The sequence below is a fragment of the Biomphalaria glabrata genome, chromosome 1 (assembly GCF_947242115.1).
Source record: "Biomphalaria glabrata chromosome 1, xgBioGlab47.1, whole genome shotgun sequence".
Lineage (NCBI taxonomy): Eukaryota > Metazoa > Mollusca > Gastropoda > Planorbidae > Biomphalaria > Biomphalaria glabrata.
In genome coordinates, this window is record NC_074711.1 from 33,708,543 (window position 1) to 33,731,361 (window position 22,819).

A 22,819-nucleotide genomic window follows, 5' to 3' on the forward strand; every position below is an offset into this window, starting at 1 on the left:
AAGAAATAAACCCCTCTGTAAGACAGGACGGAACACCTGACACGATGAATGTGACTCCATGCGCAGGCGCAGCGATCAGCTTCTGGCGTGCTTCACTTTCCCTGGGTCCCAGGTGATGTCTGGCATGGCCAAGTACAAAAGCAAAGAAAAAAAAAAAAACACGTCAATTAAGTAGTGTAGTAGATTAGTGACTGGCTTCAGTCGTAAACTGGAGAGGAGTTGATGCACTAAGGCAAAGAAATTGGGTCGGGAGTGTGAGTGTGTGTGTGTGCGAGGGAAGGGGCGGGGGTGAAGGTAGCAGCAGCGTAAAGAAGGCACTATGACCGATAGTGTTATATATAGATTTAGGGTGGACAGATTTAGCGATGAGGCTGGCATAACTAGGTGACTGGGCGATTAACAAATAGTTCAGAAAAGAAGTAAAACAAAAAAATATCCTTATAAAAATAAAGAACCGCACAATTAGTGCAAAATATATCAGTACTGCAATAACGTCCCCTAATTATTACCTAATGGATTAATTTTTTTTAAACTGATTTATGTATTGTCATCGACATAGTGCAAAGTTTCAACTTGGAGAATCTGCAAGTGGGAGAAATAGGGTGTAAAAGATCTGTACCAGACAGAGTGAGTTGAAATAAGGTTTGTAACAATTAGGAATGGAGGCCCATGTGGTAATCAATAGCCAATGGCGTAATTTAAGCAATTTTTTAAAAATATATATAGACAAGTGATTGAAGGTGATTCTTACTTCCTCATTGCCATATTCAAAACATTGTGCTGATAACTCAAATACTCTAGTCATAATCACAGTCACTGATTTTTAAATGAGTTTGTTAGTTATTCATTTCTTAAGAAATGTTGAAACTATATTACACCTAACCCATCGGTTACGCCAGTAACATAAAGCCACCAATTAGGTCTTGGAGAGATTTGCAGCATACTAGAAATGTATTCACGTTCAATTCTGATACCATTTGGTCAAAGAAAATGAGGTGTAAAAACTGACCCAAAACATCATCCTCTGTGTAACAGATATCGAGATAAGATTTAGACTGATTTAAAATCTAGTCTAAATGTTTCATAGCACACGACTATGTATGAAAGCCTGTCAATGCAAGCACTGTGTTGTGGACAGTGAAAGACATAGGTGAGCTTTATTTTACACAAAGGTCCAAACTAAAATGAACTAAACAAAAAAAAGGTATAGGGAATAAAAGAATCAATCAGCCTATGTACAGATATATTTTCTTTAAATGCAAGCCAGAAAATAAAAGTGTAGTGAATGTGGAAAAACTAGAGTAGAAAATATACGTCTTCAGTATAATCATTGAAACTAAGCTGAATGGTAAATAAATAAGGAATTATGAATGTTCTTTTGATGGACATTCATTTCTAATGTTGTGATTATTTTAGAAAGTGATTCTAATATTTCATGTTGACGTCTGCCATTGACTTATTTAAATGATAGGAACAAAGGTTAAAAGTAGACCTACTGTTATTTAGATTTAATGATGTACTTTTCCTTAAAGTCTTTTTTTCAATTTCAATTCATCGTGGACCCGATTTCCTAATAAACTTTACTGGAAGGAAAATAATGATCTTTGTACATGCAATAGTATAATGCCACAGCCAAGATCTGAATAATATTTTACAAGATATGGAGCGTGCTGAAAATATTTTATTTGACGTGAGTGTATTTGCATTATTGCGCATGATATTTGCAATCAACTCCCTTTGCCTAACTCAGAAGTCTATTATTTTCTGAGTTCGTCATATCGACCGATGTCTAATTTTGTTTCCTTAAATTCGCCTATTGATGAAACCGACTGTATAACCAATCTAAAATGTTTTGAACTGGTAAGCTCTTTAACGCCAAGGACGGGGTTTACAAGATGCCAATGGTAAGAGTACCACTGTATAATTTGAGCACTACTTCTCAGGTTACCTATAAACTACAGGAAACCACTAAAGTATGCAGTTCCACCTACTTCGATCCAATCAGATGAAAGGTCAAGTTAGTACACAACTGACTATATTCAGTGAGAAGATTTCTTTACCGTGACGCGCACACCTGTTGAAGGTCTTAAGAAGAGTAAGTCCAGGAGATGAAATCAAGAGTTAAGTGAATATGAAAGTGGTTTGGGGTTTGAGGGAAGAAGAAGGGTGGGGGACAGAGATAGAGAGCAATGCATTCAAATCACTGAGAACAAACAAATCACTGAGAACAAACAAATCACTCAAAATCTTTAAAAAAAAATGTATATTTTTAATTTTGTCCATCGCTTTAAAATCTAGATTTTAGATATAGATCTAGAGTCTAGATAAAGGTCACTCGTCATACTAAAGGATACTTTTCGAAAACTATTCGGAGGCGACTGGTGTGGATTTTTAGGCTACATTTGCGCATGGTAGTTTTAGAGGGTGTGTTTCACTGTCCTGAATGTTTCTCTGACAAGTTTTATTTGTCTACGTAACGAGTGTATTCCATCTCGTGCTTGTCCACACTATGTAGGCTAGAACTAGATTGACTTGATAGATGACTTCTTAATAAGTTCTTAGATATAACCATCTCCAGGCCAGATTTCTGGTCCAATTATTTCACGTTTTAAAAATAGATTTGTTTTTCAGTGGCAGACAAAGTAAAAACGATCTAGCTTATAGCCAGGTCTCCTAGAATGGATTCACAACTTAGATGCAAAGACTAGTGTAGGACACAAGTAATATCTCGCTACATGTTTACGTAGAGTGTCGTTTTGTAAAAGAAAACAAAATGTGTAAATATTCTAAAACACTGAACAGAGGATACACTAATCAGAATATTAAAAAAAATTTTGGTGGATTTTTTTGTCTCAATAAACTGTTTTATTGACACACAAACACGCATGCGCACAATCGCACTAAAACACATTAAATGATACTAAAACACATACGCTTGCAGGCACGCAAGTACCCACAGGCACAATTAATTTAATAGAGACGAATGCATATACAAAAACAAGGAAAAGCATACACACGCACTAACAAAGACAAACTAGCGGAGATTTTTCAAAAAGATTTCTATCCTGCCTTAGAATACTTGAAAAGGTCAAAGACATTAATGCAATGCGTTGCACCTGTCGACAAGATGAGCTAGGCCATTGTCGAAATAAAAGCATTACTCACTATCACATTAATCATCATTATTGCAGTTGTCGCATTTCATTATGTTTTAAGAACTGTAGGGAAGACAATTTGATAAGATCAAAAGTGAAAATATATTATAATAGTAGTAGTGAAAATATTTGTAACGGAGTAGTACTGATTGTCCAGGAAACTATGAAGGTCTCAAGTTGTTGTTGAAATGTCATGGTGAAAGGAAGTTGGTGGCGGTGAAAATTGTGTCTGGCACGGAGATTTTCAAACTATACATGATATGCAAATGAACTATTAAGTCAAACATTGAAAGCAGTTTCTAAAATATAATTCATACACATTGTATGTAGATTTTACATTTACTTTTGACAAGAAAGGAGATATGAGTTGAATAGAGAATGAGCCAAATCCCCACAACAAACATGGAGGCTTGTTACAAATGTGTTACTTTAATCGTCTTTTCACACCCGTTGACCACTTAGTTTTTTTGTCAGAGCAAAACCTTTGACCAATGCTGTTGTAAATTAAAAAATATACTATCCCCAGCTGAGTCTCGAGCTACTCAATTCCTGCCTCAACTCCCAGGCCGCTGGACCACTTTACAACATTTTTCTTGTAGCTACATTAAACCTGCTGGTAAAGTGAAACGTTAAAACTGAATTTAATAGCTTCCATTTGTTTTTGTTACAAGAGAAAATGTTCATGGAATAGAATTCAAGAGTCAAGCCATTTTAAAATACCGTGTCTTCTAGACGAAATGTTACTAAAGAAATACTGGAAAGAAAGACATCAAGATTTTTTAAATTTTCCAATGTATTTGAAGATCCGTAAAGAAATATTTTCCTCTGCAAGCGACGACAATGAAACACATTAACATGGTTTGTTTTGGAGCCCTCAATTCAAGAAAACAGAAAGAAACTATAAGAGACACAAAGTAGAGCAGTGAGATTTATAACAAACGAATATTCACATTTGACTAGAGTAACACCTTTAGTAAAATCACTAAATTTAGAGATCCTTCAGGACAGAAGACTAAAAAGTGAAGTAGAAAAATTATACATAAAACACAAGATCTTCAAATACAAAAAACAAAACCTAATAAAAAACTCAGAAAGACACAAAGATAAAGTCACATTTCTTGTTCCATATGCAAGGACAAATTTCTACAAATACTTCTTCTTCCGAAGTGCTATTAGAGTATGGAATGGGTTGCATGAGTCAGCCAAGAAAATTAATTACTTGACAGAGATGAAGTCATTATTTAACATGCATGACTGGATTGACCTAGGGACACGCGTAGTACGTAATCATCTTCCTTTTTTTGAAGTTCCGTCAATATTCTATAAGATAAGAAATCAGCTGACGACTGGATTGATGTAGTGGATGGCTGCCTGTTGTGTACACTTCGTTCTGTCAACACGATATTACCCAAGGTCGAACTCTCCTCGCTACCATCCTCGGCCATGATCTTCCTTTCTGATGAAACGTCCGAAACGCATAAAACTAATTTAAACCCACTTGAATGTAACATAGCAATGAACTAGGACAACTAGGTGCATTTGATGGGGGCGTGTTTCGGTTAGTCTTAGGAGCTTCTTATTAACTCTAATTAGGGGGAGTTGGGAAAGGACATCTTGGATTGCTGAATATTGGAACCATAGTTTCTACAGTCCAAAGCGAATACCCTAATAGCTAGAATGGTTAGAGAGCCAACAGCTTCCCATGGATTGGTTGCTACAGGAAACATTTGAAAGATACAAACAAAAGAGGTTTCTCTTGCCTGGAGAGCAGATACAAACAAAAGAGGTTTCTCTTGCCTGGAGAGCGACAGCACGAACAGACTTTGTTTCTCCTAGTAGGATTGTATCACTCGTTGTAAATAGACGTTTGGTACAAAAAAAATAATATACAGCTTCTGGCATACCAGGGAGAAATATAGTAAGAGTATATATGGTAATATATGTATATAAACAAAGGTTTAGATTCTCAGTAGCTCTCTGTCATAAAAATTAAAATCATTGCTGACTAGCAAGATGGATTGTAGTGATTCATCGTAAGATCCTAATGACAGATACATATGTCTTGATTCTAGGAACTGGTGGGTGTACACTGTACTACAACAACCAAAGTTTACCTCATAGTTTCTGACCATTTGGAGTCCAGCTCTTCAGACAACGCCTTCAACTTGTTCTGAAGCTCTGCTGCCATTTCTGCCATCTTGTTGTTATGGAGACTGCGTAGCTTGTCCAGATCATCCTGAAGCAAACAAGTCATATAAATACTAAGTCATTAAGTAAGGAAACAAGAACAATATAAAACATACTTTGAAAAAAAAAAACAAAGCTTATAATAAAGAAACTGGAACAGACACAAAATAGAGCAGTGAGATTCATAACAGACGGATATTTACATTTGATTAGAGTAACACCTTTAGTAAAATCACTAAATTTAGAAACCCTTCAGGACAGAAGACTCAAAAGTAAAGTAGCAATTATACATAAAACACTGAACTATAATCTTCGAATACAAAAAAAAAATCTAATAAAATACTTAGTGGGACACAAAGATAAAGGCACATTCCTCGTTCCATATGCTAGGACAAATCTGTACAAAAGCTCCTTCTTCCCTAGTGCTATTAGAGCATGGAATGCGTTGCCTGAGCTAGCCAGGAAAACCAGTGACTTGGCAGAATTTAGGTCATTGGTTAATATGCAAGACTAAATGCATTACGCGTAGGACGTAATCATCTTCTTTTTTGGAGTAACGTCTGTATTATATAAGATAAGAAGATAAGATATAAGCTTTATAAAAATCGCAAAATAAAAATACACATTTTAAAATGTTGCATGGCAAAAAATGCATTTCGACTAGTAGGTAACCGCAAGCATTGTAAGCCTACTAAATCTATGTCCCAGACGACTCACATAAGTTTTAAAGCACACACACTCATACACACAGATAGAGAGACCTTTAGTTACATTGACTTCCAATCAATGGACACTAAGAAAGACTCTTTGAGTTTCAAGAAGGTATTAACGACAGTTTCAATCAGCTAAGACACACTCAAATGTCGATACTAACACACATCACGTATAAAGATACAGTTAAAAATCATGATTAAAGACATATAAAGGCAGGTATAATCAATAAAGCAGTTTAAATCAGTAAGCCACATTTTATCGAGAACGAATCGGTTTAAAAAAAAAAAAAATGAAAAGTTTAATTCTATAACCTTCAGAGTGCCCAGCATGACAAATAATGACATCATCAGTTCTGGCAAGATTTTAGCGAAAATGTTTAAGAAAAAAAAGAAAAAGGCCGTATAATACAATGAGAATTCGTCCCTAATTGTTCATTTCATAATGTCTATGAATGCACATGCAACATGTTCCAAGTTATTTCAACCATTTCTGACTTTTTTTGTTTGTTATCGCAGTTTGTTTTTCTATTATATTTGTATTTACATCTACATGGGTTTTAAATAAATTCCTTTACATTTTATCATTTCTTTTAAAGTTTCTTTCAATGGCGCACATCTTTCCTACTATAAGTAAGTTCGGTGTGCTTTGTTTGTATGTAAAATGTTTTACACGTTTCGAATGTTCCTTCAGAGTTGAAAATAATTTACTTCCTAGTCCAAACCTCCCGCAGGACGACGCGGGATTGAAGCGGGCAGGGTTTGAACCCTGGACTATCGATAAGTTCGAACGACAGTCCAGCGCGCAAACCGCACAACCAAGCAGCCATCTAAACATTGTTCCAAACACAACTCAGCTGGAGTCGAGATTCAAACTTGAGCCATCTTGATAGGTACCCAAGCGGTTTTTACACCTGAGCCACACATCCTAATTTTACAATTTAACTTTGTGATTCAAAAAAAAATTATAAAGTATAAATAAAGTAATTTGAAAATAAGAGTTCCTAGTGACCAAGTCATTTTTACAGTTGTTACAAACATATAATAGTGTCACGTGTTGGTGAGTCAAATCGAGATGGAAAGGGTATTGGCTTAAAACTAACATTTATCAAATGCAATTACTCCTCAGCAAGGTAACAATTGATTTTAAATGTTAAGTTACGGCTTGGCAGACACTATCACTGCCATCTCTGCCAGCCAATCTTGACATGTCAGAGACGACTAACTGGCGAAGAGAAAGAACAAAATGCTCTTTGGACTCTAGAACCTTCCTTCTCCAGTGTCACCTCCAGGTTAGTGCTCTGCCGGGAATTCCCGACGAACTTCACATTAATCTTTTCTGGCACACACAAACCACGTCTGCAACATCCACTTCCGTTCTACCATTTCACTAAGTGCTCTTTGTGGTTGGAGAGAAAAACGGCACTAAAAGACAGAGCCTGGCAATGATGTGAATACTGATTATGTGTTGTGGACATTGTGGGCAAGGGGACCGGGGGGGGGGTGAGTGAACCTCCATTTAACTAGCAAGCAAGTGAAAGATAAGAAAGCTCCTATCCCACAGGGCCGCCTATTACTTAATCTTTCTTTTCTCCCATCTAAAGACATTTAGTTTCTATATTCATCCTCAAGACAATATGGCTTTTGTTCCCAGTCGGTCTTTTGGGAAACACCAAACACTCTTGACACATACTAAACAAAGTATCTCCTTTCATGTGAGTAGAGGGGGCCGGGGTACAGTTGGACAATAAACTGAAGTGCAGTGCAACTGGAGGTAGCTGTTTTTCAACCTAAAATATAAGTGCTTAAAAACATGTTTAGACAGGGACAAACTTAGTGCAATCCGGCTATCAGATGTAGTGATTAGTGCACTACGGCTATCAGATGTAGTGCTTTAGATAGAGGGCTCTTTAAATATAAAAACGTAGCTTTGAGTTTGAAGTGAATGGGGAAACGCGAGGCAAATTTTTTCAAGAAATGAACCTACAAGGGACTAGTCCTGTGGCTTTTCTAGTGTCAAGTTTTTGTATGATAAAAAAAAAACAGACACTTAGAAAGTGCAGTAAAATGTCACTTAATAAACAGCATTGAGGTCATAATGTACGGTATAGATTAATGGCGCTATATTAAGTAATGACAACAGTACACTCGTAAAGTTTACTTTTGATACATTGTGAAATAGATTGTAACTATATGAATACTTTAATTAACGTTATTCCTTTTTGTCCAACAAAAAACAAAAACTCGATAAAATACTGAACCTACGTGAAATCTTACACTTCCCTTAACATCACAGATATAACTTTACATTTGCTGCACTTCTATTTTCAAACTAAATCTAGGTAGATCTAGGTTTCCCATTTTCCCCATCAATACAAAATTGCCAGGAAGCCTTAGTAAAATAGCAATCAATGAAACCCAAGAAATAAGACTAAAGAAACGCCTCGCCCGCAGATCAGTTTTTGGAAAAAAGGAAATTAAAATGAAACTGTAAATATAGCATAGCTAACCAGGCAGCAGGGGACAGAAAGGAGGGGGGGTGAGAAAGACGGGAGAACGCACAGGGCGAGGTCTCCAATCATCTAGTCCAGTGGTCTTCAACCTTTTTTGGCCTACCGCCCCCTTTTCTAATTTTTTCTTTAAAAAAATCCGCCAGCGCCCCCCTCTAAGAAAAACAGTTATAAAGAAGCGTGAGAAGGCAAATTTGAACAAAATATCATCTATCTATTAATTGTTATGCTGTCAATAACGCTTATCCCGCTTGGGAGACGACCGTATGCCAAACGCGATTTTTGTGAACTCCTTGGCCTATGACTGACGAGCTTTGAGGAGGACTGAGTTACAGAGGTGCCCCCCTCCCCGGTGAACGCTATAAAGATTTATTCATTTCGCTCTCACTGGCATAGAGGAAAGTACCTGGCAGCATTCTCTGGCAGCAGATAGCCTCTGAGAGAAACAGTTCGAGAGCTCTTACAAAAACTGCGGGACTAACATTTGATACTCAAAGAAAAGCCATTATTGAAGACAGGCGCAAAAGACGGAAAAAAAACTTAAATAGAACACCAGCATACAAAGGCTTTGTCTGCATAAAATTCAGGGAAAATATGTAGGTCGCAGTTGGGTTTGCGTAGTTATTTGAAACTCTGGACTAAGCCGTAATCTTCGGAATTAAAAGCAAAAAAAAAAAAAAAAGCCAATATTATCATTATGCAAAAACTTATGTCAAATAATTTGCAGTGATTACACACAAAAATTAATTGTAAAGACTTTCTTTCAAATCCTAAGAATAGTCTCCGTTTAAATTTTTGACTATTAGGGCCTACTGTTTTTAAGTTTAATTGTAAATATAGTTATTTTTTTAATATAAATATTATTATTGCTGAATTCACTACAAAATGAAATTAAGCTAACCTTGTGCTTCCTGCAGTCTGACAATATTAGAAATTACAAGCTTTAAGTTAGCCAAGGCAAGGCGATGGTCTTCTCTAGTCGCTACATCCTGTCTATTTCTTTGCTTATTCATTAACTTTGTTACGTACTAAATCTAGGTTAACCATGTAGGTTTACTGAAAAGCTAAAACATAATTCCAATTTCGACCACAGTTTTGGAATTTTACTGAAACATTTAAATGCAGCCACATCTCTGTTGTGCCTCCGGGACGTAGGTAGGGATTTCCATCGTTTGGAGGGCCAGGGGGCTTGACATCTTTGGGGGCCGCTGCATTTTGCGTAATATTTAATTTAATTAATTAAAAAAAGCGCTAATTTGCCCCCCCCCATTTTAAATGGGGGCCCGGTGGATTTTCAAATCCCCCCTCCCCCCACCCTAGCTACGCCACTGTGTGCCTCCTATGTTTACATTCTTTTTACTGAAGACATAGTTTTGTAAATCTATTTTTTCATGCAACTCAATTTGAACGTCAGTAACAGATGTTTAATAATTGTCATTTATATATATATATACTTTTAATTTTAGAAGCGAATCTTAATTTCTTCATAGAGCATTGTTATGTGAATTGCATAGATATCGGTGTCCTTGGGCAGTAATTCATTTGTCCATAAACAAGTTATGTGAGAGTGTAAAACTCTTTACAATAGATTTAATTCCTCGATAAAAGAGAAAATGATATAATCAGTGACAGTCAATTTCTTTCCTAGCAGTCGGAGGTTCGTTTCATTCATTTGTGTGAGATGCCTACCATGTAAAACAATTTTTTTAGCCTGCTTTAAGTCATCGCCAACCGTTGAATCTTCCCGTTTCTAAAAAAAATAATTATTTAAGAGCTTAAAAAAACGAGCCATAACAATTAACAAACCCCTTTCGAAATCCAGCGAACTTCAGTTTACAACAAGAGTCTAACACCTTTTTCATCATTTGTTTCATAAACTGTTGAAAGATGCGCTTATTTTCGGCATGGGTTTGTATTTTATTTACAGTTTTATAATTAGATTCAAATAGAAATGAAATTGCGGGCTAAACTTTTCTTGTGTATCATAACTCACAATGTGAATAGTAAATAGATTTGTTCTTTATTCTATATTACCTATAAAGGCATTGTAGCGTCCAACCACTGATGGTTTCTTATATGTCCTCAGAAGCTACATAACTAGATAATTTTGAAATAATATTTCATCTCTAACAGAAAAAAAAGTATTTTTGTGTTACATATGTTTTAAAATAAATTTAGTTTTAATCAATTTTTCAACAATATTATAAGAATTTTCAAAAAGCTATGCATTTTTCTAAGAGGTCACTAAAGCATATCCTGCTTTGCCGTTTTTTGTTTTTAATATTGTTTTAATTCAAGATTTTTATAATTGTTCGTGAATATTCTTAAATTATATCTGGATATCGCTATATATTCGTGAAGCCGACTTGGTTTCATAACCTCATCTGAAAATGCGATCAAAGTAGAACATACTTTTTTCTAGTGGAAATTCACTAAATCTCAAGGAAATATTACATGACATACCAGTGAGATTTCGTAACAACATTTTATCAACGTTTTTTGTTTTTAAAAAGTTAAATTATTCTATTAAATGTTACCAGTATTGTTGTTTTTTTTTTGCAATTAACATTTACATATCAATATATTGACATATGTAGATAAAATAAACTATAATCTAAAAGGCGTATTACCTAGTTTGTTTATCAAATCTTCAACATTTATACGCGCCAGATCCAAGGACATTAATACTATCCAATCACAGCAAAAGAGAAAGAATTTAAAAATAGAAAATGGGATTCCCGAACTCCTTTTCTAACGCTGTTTCTGTTCTTAAATTAGTAGCAAGTTATTTATAATTTGTCTATATTTAGTTTCCCAGCTTAAATGTTGAAGAATTTTTAAATTTGTTTTGTTTCAGAGCACCTTAAATTTCTTCTTTCCGCCTTTATGTCCAGCGCCCCCTTACCGCCCCATTTTGTGCTCAGCGCCCCCCTACCGCCCCTTTGGCTCTCAGCGCCCCCCAAAATCTCGAAAACGCCCCCTAGGGGGCGATATCGCCCCCGTTGAAGACCACTGATCTAGTCTAACAGGGCGTGTACAGTAAAAACAAGTTAGTGACGGACTGCCCCCTTCCATAGCACGGCACAGAGCGCTTCAGTGATTTAAAAAAAACAACAAAAAACAAAGCGAAGTAATGCATGCTCCCTGAATAGAAGATGTTGATTGCAGGGATGCTGGTGAACAGAAATGCAAAGTTGTGCACTTCCCACAACAGGAGCTACTTCCTGAACGTGAAGCTGTGAGTGAGTCTCTTGGTCAACGCTAAAACATACTAACAGAACACTTGACATATAAACACAAGCTGTTTCGCATCATTCAATTGAAAGGACAAGTATCAAAAGCATTAACTGCCCCCCGCTCCCAACACACACACAGTTCCTTTCACCAGGTACAAAACATTTTCCGGAACTTTTAAACTTGTTTTGTTCCTCTTAGAAGATAATCTATGCTGGTGATGTTATCCATAGTGACCAAAAATAATCTCTCCTTTATACATCCTCCTTAGTATCAATGTACATGAACTAAACATTCTATGTACATGAACTAAACATTCTATGTACATGAACTAAACATTCTATTTACATGAACTAAACATTCTATGTACATGAACTAAACATTCTATGTACATGAACTAAACATTCTATGTACATGAACTAAACATTCTATGTACATGAACTAAACATTCTATGTACATGAACAAAACATTCTATGTACATGAACTAAACATTCTATGTACATGAACTAAACATTCTATGTACCATCTTACGTTGTTTGTTTATTTTTGTCTTCGACAGTTTCTTTTTTCTAAAGTTTTGAAATTAATATTGTCAGTATGACAAGACACACTAAGACACTGGATTCTAAGAAATCTACTCACAAGGACACGAGCATGAAGGTCTTAGCTAGGGGAGCAATGTGTTTGTAGGGGATACTCGTGGGTGATTTTAATGAGAAGACGGGAAACTTTTTTGGAGCCACGTGTGTCTAAGTAGACAAGAGAGAGCCACGTGTGTCGGAGTAGTCAAGACAGAGCCTGGTGTGTCTAAGTAGACAAGACAGAGCCACGTATGTCTAAGTAGACAACACGGCCACGTGTGTCTAAGTAGACAAGAGAGAGCCACGTGTGTCTAAGTAGACAACACGGCCACGTGTGTCTAAGTAGACAAGACAGAGCCACGTATGTCTAAGTAGACAACACGGCCACGTGTGTCTAAGTAGACAAGACAGAGCCACGTATGTCTAAGTAGACAACACGGCCACGTGTGTCTAAGTAGACAAGAGAGAGCCACGTGTGTCTAAGTAGACAAGAGAGAGCCACGTGTGTCTAAGTAGACAAGAGAGAGCCACGTGTGTCTAAGTAGACAAGACAGAGCCACGTGTGTCTGAGTAGAAAACATAAAGCCACGTGTGTCTGAGTAGAAAACATAAAGCCACGTGTGTCTGAGTAGACAAGACAGAGCCACGTGTGTCTGAGTAGACAACACGGCCACGTGTGTCTGAGTAGACAAGAGAGAGCCACGTGTGTCTAAGTAGACAAGACAGAGCCACATGTGTCTAAGTAGACAAGACAGAGCCACATGTGTCTAAGTAGACAAGAGAGAGCCACGTGTGTCTAAGTAGACAAGACAGAGCCACATGTGTCTAAGTAGACAAGACAGAGCCACATGTGTCTAAGTAGACAAGAGAGAGCCACGTGTGTCTAAGTAGACAAGAGAGAGCCACGTGTGTCTAAGTAGACAAGAGAGAGCCACGTGTGTCTAAGTAGACAAGACAGAGCCACGTGTGTCTAAGTAGACAAGAGAGAGCCACGTGTGTCTAAGTAGACAAGAGAGAGCCATGTGTGTCTAAGTAGACAAGACAGAGCATCGTGTGTCTGAGTAGACAACACGGCCACGTGTGTCTAAGTAGACAACACGGTCACGTGTGTCTAAGTAGACAAGAGAGAGCCACGTGTGTCTAAGTAGACAAGAGAGAGCCACGTGTGTCTAAGTAGACAAGAGAGAGCCACGTGTGTCTGAGTAGACAAGAGAGAGCCATGTGTGTCTAAGTAGACAAGACAGAGCCACGTGTGTCTGAGTAGACAACACGGCCACGTGTGTCTAAGTAGACAACACGGCCACGTGTGTCTAAGTAGACAAGAGAGAGCCACGTGTGTCTAAGTAGACAAGAGAGAGCCACGTGTGTCTAAGTAGACAAGAGAGAGCCATGTGTGTCTGAGTAGAAAACATAAAGCCACGTGTGTCTGAGTAGAAAACATAAAGCCACGTGTGTTTGGGTAAACAACACAGAGTCACATGTACGTGAGTAGACAACATAAAGCCACGTGTGTTTGGGTAAACAACACAGAGTCACATGTACGTGAATAGACAACATAAAGCCACGTGTGTTTGGGTAAACAACACAGAGTCACATGTACGTGAGTAGACAACATAAAGCCACGTGTGTTTGGGTAAACAACACAGAGTCACATGTACGTGAGTAGACAACATAAAGCCACGTGTGTTTGAGTAGACAACATAAAGCCACGTGTGTCAGAATAAAACAACATGACCACAATTTAGAGCCACGTGTGTCAGAATAAAAACAACATGACCACAATTTAGAGCCACGTGTGTCAGAATAAAAACAACATGACCACAATTTAGAGCCACGTGTGTCAGAATAAAAACAACATGACCACAATTTAGAGCCACGTGTGTCAGAATAAAAACAACATGACCACAATTTAGAGCCACGTGTGTCAGAATAAAAACAACATGACCACAATTTAGAGCCACGTGTGTCAGAATAAAAACAACATGACCACAATTTAGAGCCACGTGTGTCAGAATAAAAACAACATGACCACAATTTAGAGCCACGTGTATCAGAATAAAAACAACATGACCACAATTTAGAGCCACGTGTGTCAGAATAAAAACAACATGACCACAATTTAGAGCCACGTGTGTCAGAATAAAAACAACATGACCACAATTTAGAGCCACGTGTGTCAGAATAAAAACAACATGACCACAATTTAGAGCCACGTGTGTCAGAATAAAAACAACATGACCACAATTTAGAGCCACGTGTGTCAGAATAAAACAACATGACCACAAGTTAGAGCCACGTGTGTCAGAATAAAACAACATGACCACAATTTAGAGCCACGTGTGTCAGAATAAAACAACATGACCACAATTTAGAGCCACGTGTGTCAGAATAAAACAACATGACCACAATTTAGAGCCACGTGTGTCAGAATAAAACAACATGACCACAATTTAGAGCCACGTGTGTCAGAATAAAACAACATGACCACAATTTAGAGCCACGTGTGTCAGAATAAAACAACATGACCACAATTTAGAGCCACGTGTGTCAGAATAAAAACAACATGACCACAATTTAGAGCCACGTGTGTCAGAATAAAACAACATGACCACAAGTTAGAGCCACGTGTATTTTCAAAAAAAAAAAAAAAGAAATCCACGCATGTCCGATACCTTGAACTTTGAACCACACACACACACACGTGTCATTCCAACTAAACCCAATGGAGCCACCTATGTAGGTCTAACAATACCATGTCACGTGTCTCCAAACAAAACAAAAAAACCCACATACCTATTTATTTAGTTTAGCAACATTTTGTCCACATGCACATTAGTTTTGTTTATGCCGCACAATTGCATCAGATCCTAATAGAAATCCAACAAGAATGTGCGACATTATTCGCTGGTACTCATTCCATTTGCTGCAGACATTTCCTTGATTTATTCCTTCAGTTCTCTGATATTGATGTTTTCGGGAAGTCGGAACAAAGAATTTCCTTGTCTAAAGCTAATTAGGGCGGGGGTCATAATAGATCTGAACGTCTCAGAACAGAACAGATAACATTTTTCCTCAATGTTTGTTTTTCTTCACTACCTTCACGCGATCCTATGGTATTTACACATGTAACACCTAGTCACACACACATATACACATTGGCACATACACTTTTCACACGCATAATCTTTATTGGGTCATCCCAAACATGATATTATGAACATGATATATCAGGATAATGAGGATATATGTCTCCAAATTCTAGTCTATGTCGTTGTGGTAAGAGTTGGAACTCTACGCCCATGAAAGCTCCCCCTCCATTGGCCTGTCTGCTCTCTTTATATCTAGGAGGGATCCAAGCAGATGTACATTTGTTACATCCCTATTACTAATGGCTCGTTTTCCAAGACACTCTGGTTTAGAAAGTAATTAGGTCCACGCAAAATCGCATATTTTTTTTTTAAGATCCTGCATTCCGAGAGAAAAAAAAAAGATTTTCCCACCACTGAATTCTATCCTAAAGTCAACTTTTTAAAGGGGAGAACACGACCTTGGAGTTACCCCACCCCTGCCTCTCAATGACTTTATAAAGGGAGCCGAGAACACGACCTTGGAGTTACCCCACCCCCTGCCTCTCAATGACTTTAAATAGCATGGCTTCTTTCATCATGCTTAGCGCCGACAGACTCTGGGACTTCCTGGAAACACAATACAGGTTCCTTGTTCATGAGGAAACGCAAGGCGCCACTTGACTTCACTAACTACAAATGTCTGAAGATAGAGGTGACGCCCGCCTTATCACTTGCAGTGTCAATTAGATAACAGATCAGATAGGACAAACACAATTATTTATAAGCAAAGAGAAAGAGACTAACTTCAAAAGTATGGATATGTGTCTGTCTCTCACAGAATAGAGTTCAGACTAGAAAGAATGGCACTTCAAGTTTCAAAATCGTTTACAGCAACTTTATAATGAAACTAAACCTAAGAGTTGGCAACATTCAATAGATCTCTCTTCTAAATTATATACAATCAAATAAACACATACGTTATATCGCTAGAATCAACTGGCGTCAATTCAGAGTTAAGGGCTCATGTTCTGTTTTGTGTGCGTGTGTGTGAGTGTGTTAACTCAATTTAATTTACATTTAACATTACTTCATTTACAGCAGTTAAAAACAAATACAATACTCAATCTTCACTAATACAAACAAAAAAAAAAATCGGCGAAGCGGTACTGGGAAATACGAGATAAAAAGAAACCAATGTAATATTATAAGGAAAAAAACAAAATTTTAATTCTGTCACAAAGCAATTTATTAATTTTGAGATATACACGTATTAAATTCATGTTCACATTGACAAAACCTAAGTAAAGAGCTGAACTGAATTGAATGCACTAGTTGGTAAAGAGTCTGGTTGAACTGAACTGAATGCACTACTTCAAAAATATTAATGTTTCAGATAAACGCGTACATATAGCAAAAAGTTGAAAAAAAAGTTGTTTTCAAATGAAGTGGCTAATACAGAAATAGCGAACTTTTCGGTGTATCCGGCGTACAGAATACGGAAGTACTAAGAAGCGAAGTATTTTAATAAACCATCCAATAATGTTTACTTATCAGCACTGTACAATCCTGTTCCCAAAACATCTCGCGTGAGTAAAAGTCAGCTGTTATCATTTAGTTAGCGGCAGGGATCTTTCAATATGGTTTCCTTGAAATTGATTATTTGTCATATCAAAATGTTCTCAATATTCCTTTAAAGCGCTACAAGATTTCTTCATATCACCTCCTCTTCTTTTTCTCTCTTACAGATTTATATTGTTTCAAGAATTTTAAACGAGTTCTTAAAATCCAGGTGTAAACAAGAGCAGATTACCATGATTAACCTTTAGTGTGAAAATCCTCAATATGTGAGGTGAGCTACTGAATCTTACACATGCTGTATGAACCCATCCAGCGACATAATTGGGAAATGGTATATGTCTAGTTCTGGTTGCTCACTGTGAAAAGCCGTGGAAACCATGAGAAATAATGCATTCCGCCTTAAGACTTGAACTCAAGTCATATGTCAACAGTGATGGTGATGCTTTTTCTTCAATCTTTTTCGAATGATTAAATGTTTGGTTTATCTTGGAAATACATTTTTTTCCTTTGTACCCGTTAGTTCAACTAGAGGACTCGAACTCACGCGCATGTCAATAACTTCCCCTAACCATCGAGTGGAATTTTGATAAACTTGTTTTTTGTTTTGTTTTTAAGACCTCAAAGAAAAAAAAAAGTCAAGTTGAAATTAAGATCACTGTGGAAACGGAGGCCATGCTCCTAAAGAAAAAGGCCAGGCGAATATGGAACCAAACAAAACAAAAGAAACAATGCTCAGATTTTAAAAAAAACGTAATTGATTTACCATTCAGACTGTGAGTGGAGTTCTGTAGGGTGCCTGTAATAGTGTACCTCCATCAACTAAACTGAGATACAGACAGGAGTTTTTAGCCTTTACAACAACAACAAAAAGTTGTTTTGTTTTTTGTTGTTGTTGTTTTGTCTAGTATGTAATGACACGCTTACATATAAGTAGAGAGTAGATGTATACATGTGTTTATAAATTAGACTTGTTTCTAAAAATAAGTTTCCCATTCTAATCACCAAATAGCAACATTTATGGCTAATTCACTACGTATGTTAAGTGAGACTAAAAGAAAAGTGAATGATTGAGTCAAAGAAAATCTTGACTTAGGAGGAAGACAATAAAACTAAAACTGTAGACACACACACACAAACAATGAAGAAAAAAAAACGATTTAAAAAGAAGGAAATGTTTTCCCCACCAGGTCCCAGACCAAGTGTGTTTGAAACGAGTCTCTTGACATAAACCTTTCAGTTGAAGATGTTCTGGCCAGGGCGTCCTGCTGACATAATTACGTCAACAAGTGAGTCCAAAGTGTTCAATGTTCAGCTCTTGACTTTTCAATGAGTTACGTGTTTCTCACCTCTGACATTCGGAGCTCGCACGCCAGAAATCGTGAACTATTTCTGTCGCAATATTAAATAGCTGCGTATGTATGCGTTCTTTCATCCGCATCGAGGCCTCGACATTTTGTCTGTTTTTCTGTTTTACATGTTTCGGATGTTCCTTCAGAGTTGAAGATAGTTTACTTCCTAGTCCAAACCTCCCGCAGGACGACGGGGGATGGGAGCGGGCAGGGTTTGAACCCTCGACCGTCGATAAATCCGAACGACTGTCCAGCGCGCAAACCGCACGACCAGGCAGCCATTGTCTTGGCAATTCGCGTGTCGTCACTGGTGGCCTATGTTTTAATTACAAAATTCAAGTCGTAGCTTACTTTCAAGGCATGATAACTGTCTAAAAATGATGGGAGAGCTCCATAGTTAAAGCATATCACTGTCAAACATAACAGACAACGACCTTATTACAGATCTTGTCTCTATAGAAGCAAAATAAATATTTACAGCACAGCGCTTTAATCACGAGCTGAAACTAAACACATGATATTAAGACCTTTTTCATTTCTGTAATATTCAACCTACCAATGGGAAGAAACATTAAAGAATGGACGGGCCTGTCATTGAAAGAGATTCAAGGTAAATAACAGAGAAAAATGGAGAAACACGATCGACGGTCATGTGTGGAGCCCCAAAGGTTTAACAGACTGGATATGTGAAGGTGAAGTTTCGAACCCAAGCCCGTAAATAAAAAAGGAAATGATATTGAGCGTTATTTACCTGATTATGGCATCATTGATCATTTAATGCATTGATAATTTCAATAACTTTTCAAGTTGTGTCTGATGATTGAGTGTATCTAACCGCGTCAGGCACACGCAGACCTACCTACAATGGCCGTTTTTTGAAATAGTATTTTAAGGTTACATCTTCGAGTTTATCCCAAAGTATCAATTAAAATGTATATATTGCTAACTATTAATATTATCATACGATAATTTTTAACAACTAAAAATAAATATGATAAAATATCATAGAACTCTTTTGTTTCGGCAGTAATAGAATGGTATCTGATGCCACCAATTAGTACATATGGGGTAGAGGAAGGAAATAGCCAGAACATGTTTTCTCGTCCTGGTTTTGTAACTTTCTTTGGTAGAGACAGGTTATTAAAATAGAGAACGATGACTAGCCATAGGCCAGTAGAAGCCTTAGCATTGCTTCATTAGGTGAGAAATGTTGGGTTATCCTTCCTGACCTGTGCTACACTCTTTTTTCCTCACTCTTCTTTTTCTAGACACACACACACACACACAACAAGAAGAGAAAAGGCAACAAAAAAAAGAGGTGGGGAGGGTAGACGCTGAAATGTTGCCCATTAATTAAGGAAAGAGAAAAAGAACCCAATGATTGAAAACACACATTGTAAATGTCATAGGGTGGAGTAGATAGAAAGGTTGTAGAGCCAAGTCACCCAAGGTTGTAGAGCCAAGTCACCCAAGGTTGTAGAGCCAAGTCACCCAAGGTTGTAGAGCCAAGTCACCCAAGGTGGTAGAGCCAAGTCACCCAAGGTGGTAGAGCCAAGTCACCCAAGGTTGTAGAGCCAAGTCACCCAAGGTGGTAGAGCCAAGTCACCCAAGGTGGTAGAGCCAAGTCACCCAAGGTTGTAGAGCCAAGTCACCCAAGGTTGTAGAGCCAAGTCACCCAAGGTTGTAGAGCCAAGTCACCCAAGGTGGTAGAGCCAAGTCACCCAAGGTGGTAGAGCCAAGTCACCCAAGGTTGTAGAGCCAAGTCACACAAGGTTGTAGAGCCAAGTCACCCAAGGCTGTAGAGCCAAGTCACCCAAGGTGGTAGAGCCAAGTCACCCAAGGTTGTAGAGCCAAGTCACCCAAGGTTGTAGAGCCAAGTCACCCAAGGTGGTAGAGCCAAGTCACCCAAGGTGGTAGAGCCAAGTCACCCAAGGTGGTAGAGCCAAGTCACCCAAGGTGGTAGAGCCAGGTCACCCAAGGTGGTAGAGCCAAGTCACCCAAGGTGGTAGAGCCAAGTCACCCAAGGTGGTAGAGCCAAGTCACCCAAGGTGCTATAGCCAAGTCACCCAAGGTTGTAGAGCCAAGTCACCCAAGGTTGTAGAGCCAAGTCACCCAAGGTGGTAGAGCCAAGTCACCCAAGAGCCAAGTCACCCAAGGTGGTAGAGCCAAGTCACCCAAGGTGGTAGAGCCAAGTCACCCAAGGTGGTAGAGCCAAGTCACCCAAGGTTGTAGAGCCAAGTCACCCAAGGTTGTAGAGCCAAGTCACCCAAGGTGGTAGAGCCAAGTCACCCAAGGTGGTAGAGCCAAGTCACCCAAGGTTGTAGAGCCAAGTCACCCAAGGTGGTAGAGCCAAGTCACCCAAGGTGGTAGAGCCAAGTCACCCAAGGTGGTAGAGCCAAGTCACCCATAATATATTGTTTTTAAGAAGCGGTTCAAGTTAATATTTTACATCAATATTTACAAGGTGTTCATTATAATTCATTTTTTAAAGAAAAAAATTGTAGATATGTGTTTTGTTACAAATGGGGTCAGATGTTTCAAGTAACCTATTACACATTACTGTGACTTAGTGAGCATTTATATACAAAGAAGAACAACATTGTTTGTTTAAATTCACCCTTTATACAACGTATAGAGCGATTAATTTGCTATTAATAACTAATGAATGTTTGAACAGTTCTTACCCTGCCCTAATCCGCGTGTCCACCCACCCAGGTTTTGACCACCCTTTTTGTATGTGCAACTTGAATAGAGGTCTTGTAATAAAACTATGTTCACACTACAGAATTCAAATTCAAATTCTCAATTATTTTTTTTGCAAAAGTGTAACTTTTTTATTCTTTAAACTTTTTGTTGAGACTTCTCTGAAAGTACACTCAGAATGCACTATGTCAGCTTAGGCAAGTCACAGAAATGTAAGTAGCCTTGAGTGCACGGACATCACATGATCACAATACTTAGTGGACCAGATAAGGTCATGTTTCTTAATTTGCCTGGTAATAAATGACAGGAAGTCAGAAATGCCTGTAGGGTGCCGACATTTACAGGCACTTGATCCCATCTCCGGACACTTCAAACTATGCTTACGTGCCAGCTTGCACCATTTTCTGCCAATAGTAGATGCTACGCCCCCCCCCTCCACCTTTCCCTTAAGCGCTATCTGTCTTTGAAGAGGCTGTCTACGACAAGGTACACTAGCTGCAGGAGGAGAGGGAACGACTGGAGAGGGAGGAGGACTGGAGGGACAGTTAAAAGTTACAGAAGAGTCAGCTGGATCATGTAACCGAAGACAGTGCCTAGTGACCTGGTTAATTCTATTTGGCAATGTCCGTCCAAAGTCCTAAGTCGTATTTCATTCATTTGATTGTAAAACCAACGACTTAATGTTACTTTTTAAAAATTAGGATTAGCTTCCAGGCTAGGTCAACTATTCCATTACAATTAAAAAACTAGCAATTTGAAACCATAGAATTTCTAAGCTCCACACTAAATATGATGTCGAGGTCATATTCGTGGGAGGTTTGTTTTAAACTGAATATGATGTCGAGGTCATATTCGTGGGAGGTTTGTTTTAAGCGCTTGTCTTATAAAACATTAACATTTTCATAAAAACTGAAAGATGCTTAGCGTCACAAAATTCACCAGTGTGTGTGAGAGAGAGACAGAGAGAGAGAGAGAGACAGAGAGAGAGAGAGAGACAGAGAGAGAGAGAGACAGAGAGAGACAGAGAGAGAGAGAGACAGAGAGAGACAGAGAGAGAGACAGAGAGAGACAGAGAGACAGAGAGAAAGAGAGCAGTAAATTGCGTTAGGATATAGGGGGAACTTTCTCACGAATCATTTGTAAATAAAAAGTTGACTTTGACTCTAAATGTGTTCTGTGAGTTAGTCTAGATCTATGTATTTATCGACCACATTAAAGGGTTAATGTTGATGGCATAGAAGTGAATACATTTGTTCCAGAGTGGTGTATTGAGACCAGTGTACAGTGCTGAGGTAACATAAAGCTATGCTGTTTCTGCCATGAAAGCGATTATATGTGTTATTGTAGTTACTTAGATTTTGTTCAAAAATATTAATACTTAAGTCTGGTACATTTAATTAATCTCAACATCAGGACATATATATGATAATAAAAGTTATAGTTAGTATTTTTCATAAAGACGTTATTTCAAAGTTTTTTCAAGTTTATTAGTTAAGATATAAGACTCCTACAGAGATTTAGTTATCTACCAGCAGTTTGGTACTACAAGTCAATGGCCGTCAACAACAACTATAAATAAGTGTTTTGATACTAATTGTAGCATTGATAAGTTGCGATTTTAATGCAATTATGTTGAATTGATATAAAAATAAGTAATAGTTACAATACTATTGATAATACCTAGAAGCTCTCTGTAATTACTGTATTGTTTAGTAATTACAGAAAGTACGAGCAGGCGCGATT

The 22,819-nt window shown here is 37.8% G+C and overlaps 1 protein-coding gene across 4 annotated transcripts in view; it reads right to left on the reverse strand.

Moving 5' to 3' along the window:
* The window catches only part of LOC106062496 (protein FAM184A-like), a 121,255-nt gene that overhangs the window by 15,342 nt on the left and 83,094 nt on the right, over positions 1 to 22,819 (reverse strand). For all 4 annotated transcript variants that reach the window (XM_056033496.1, XM_056033484.1, XM_056033490.1 and 1 more), the window contains exon 9: positions 5,270 to 5,391. In XM_056033496.1, coding sequence (XP_055889471.1) covers positions 5,270 to 5,391 — 122 coding nt within the window. The remainder of the gene's footprint in view (positions 1 to 5,269; positions 5,392 to 22,819) is intronic.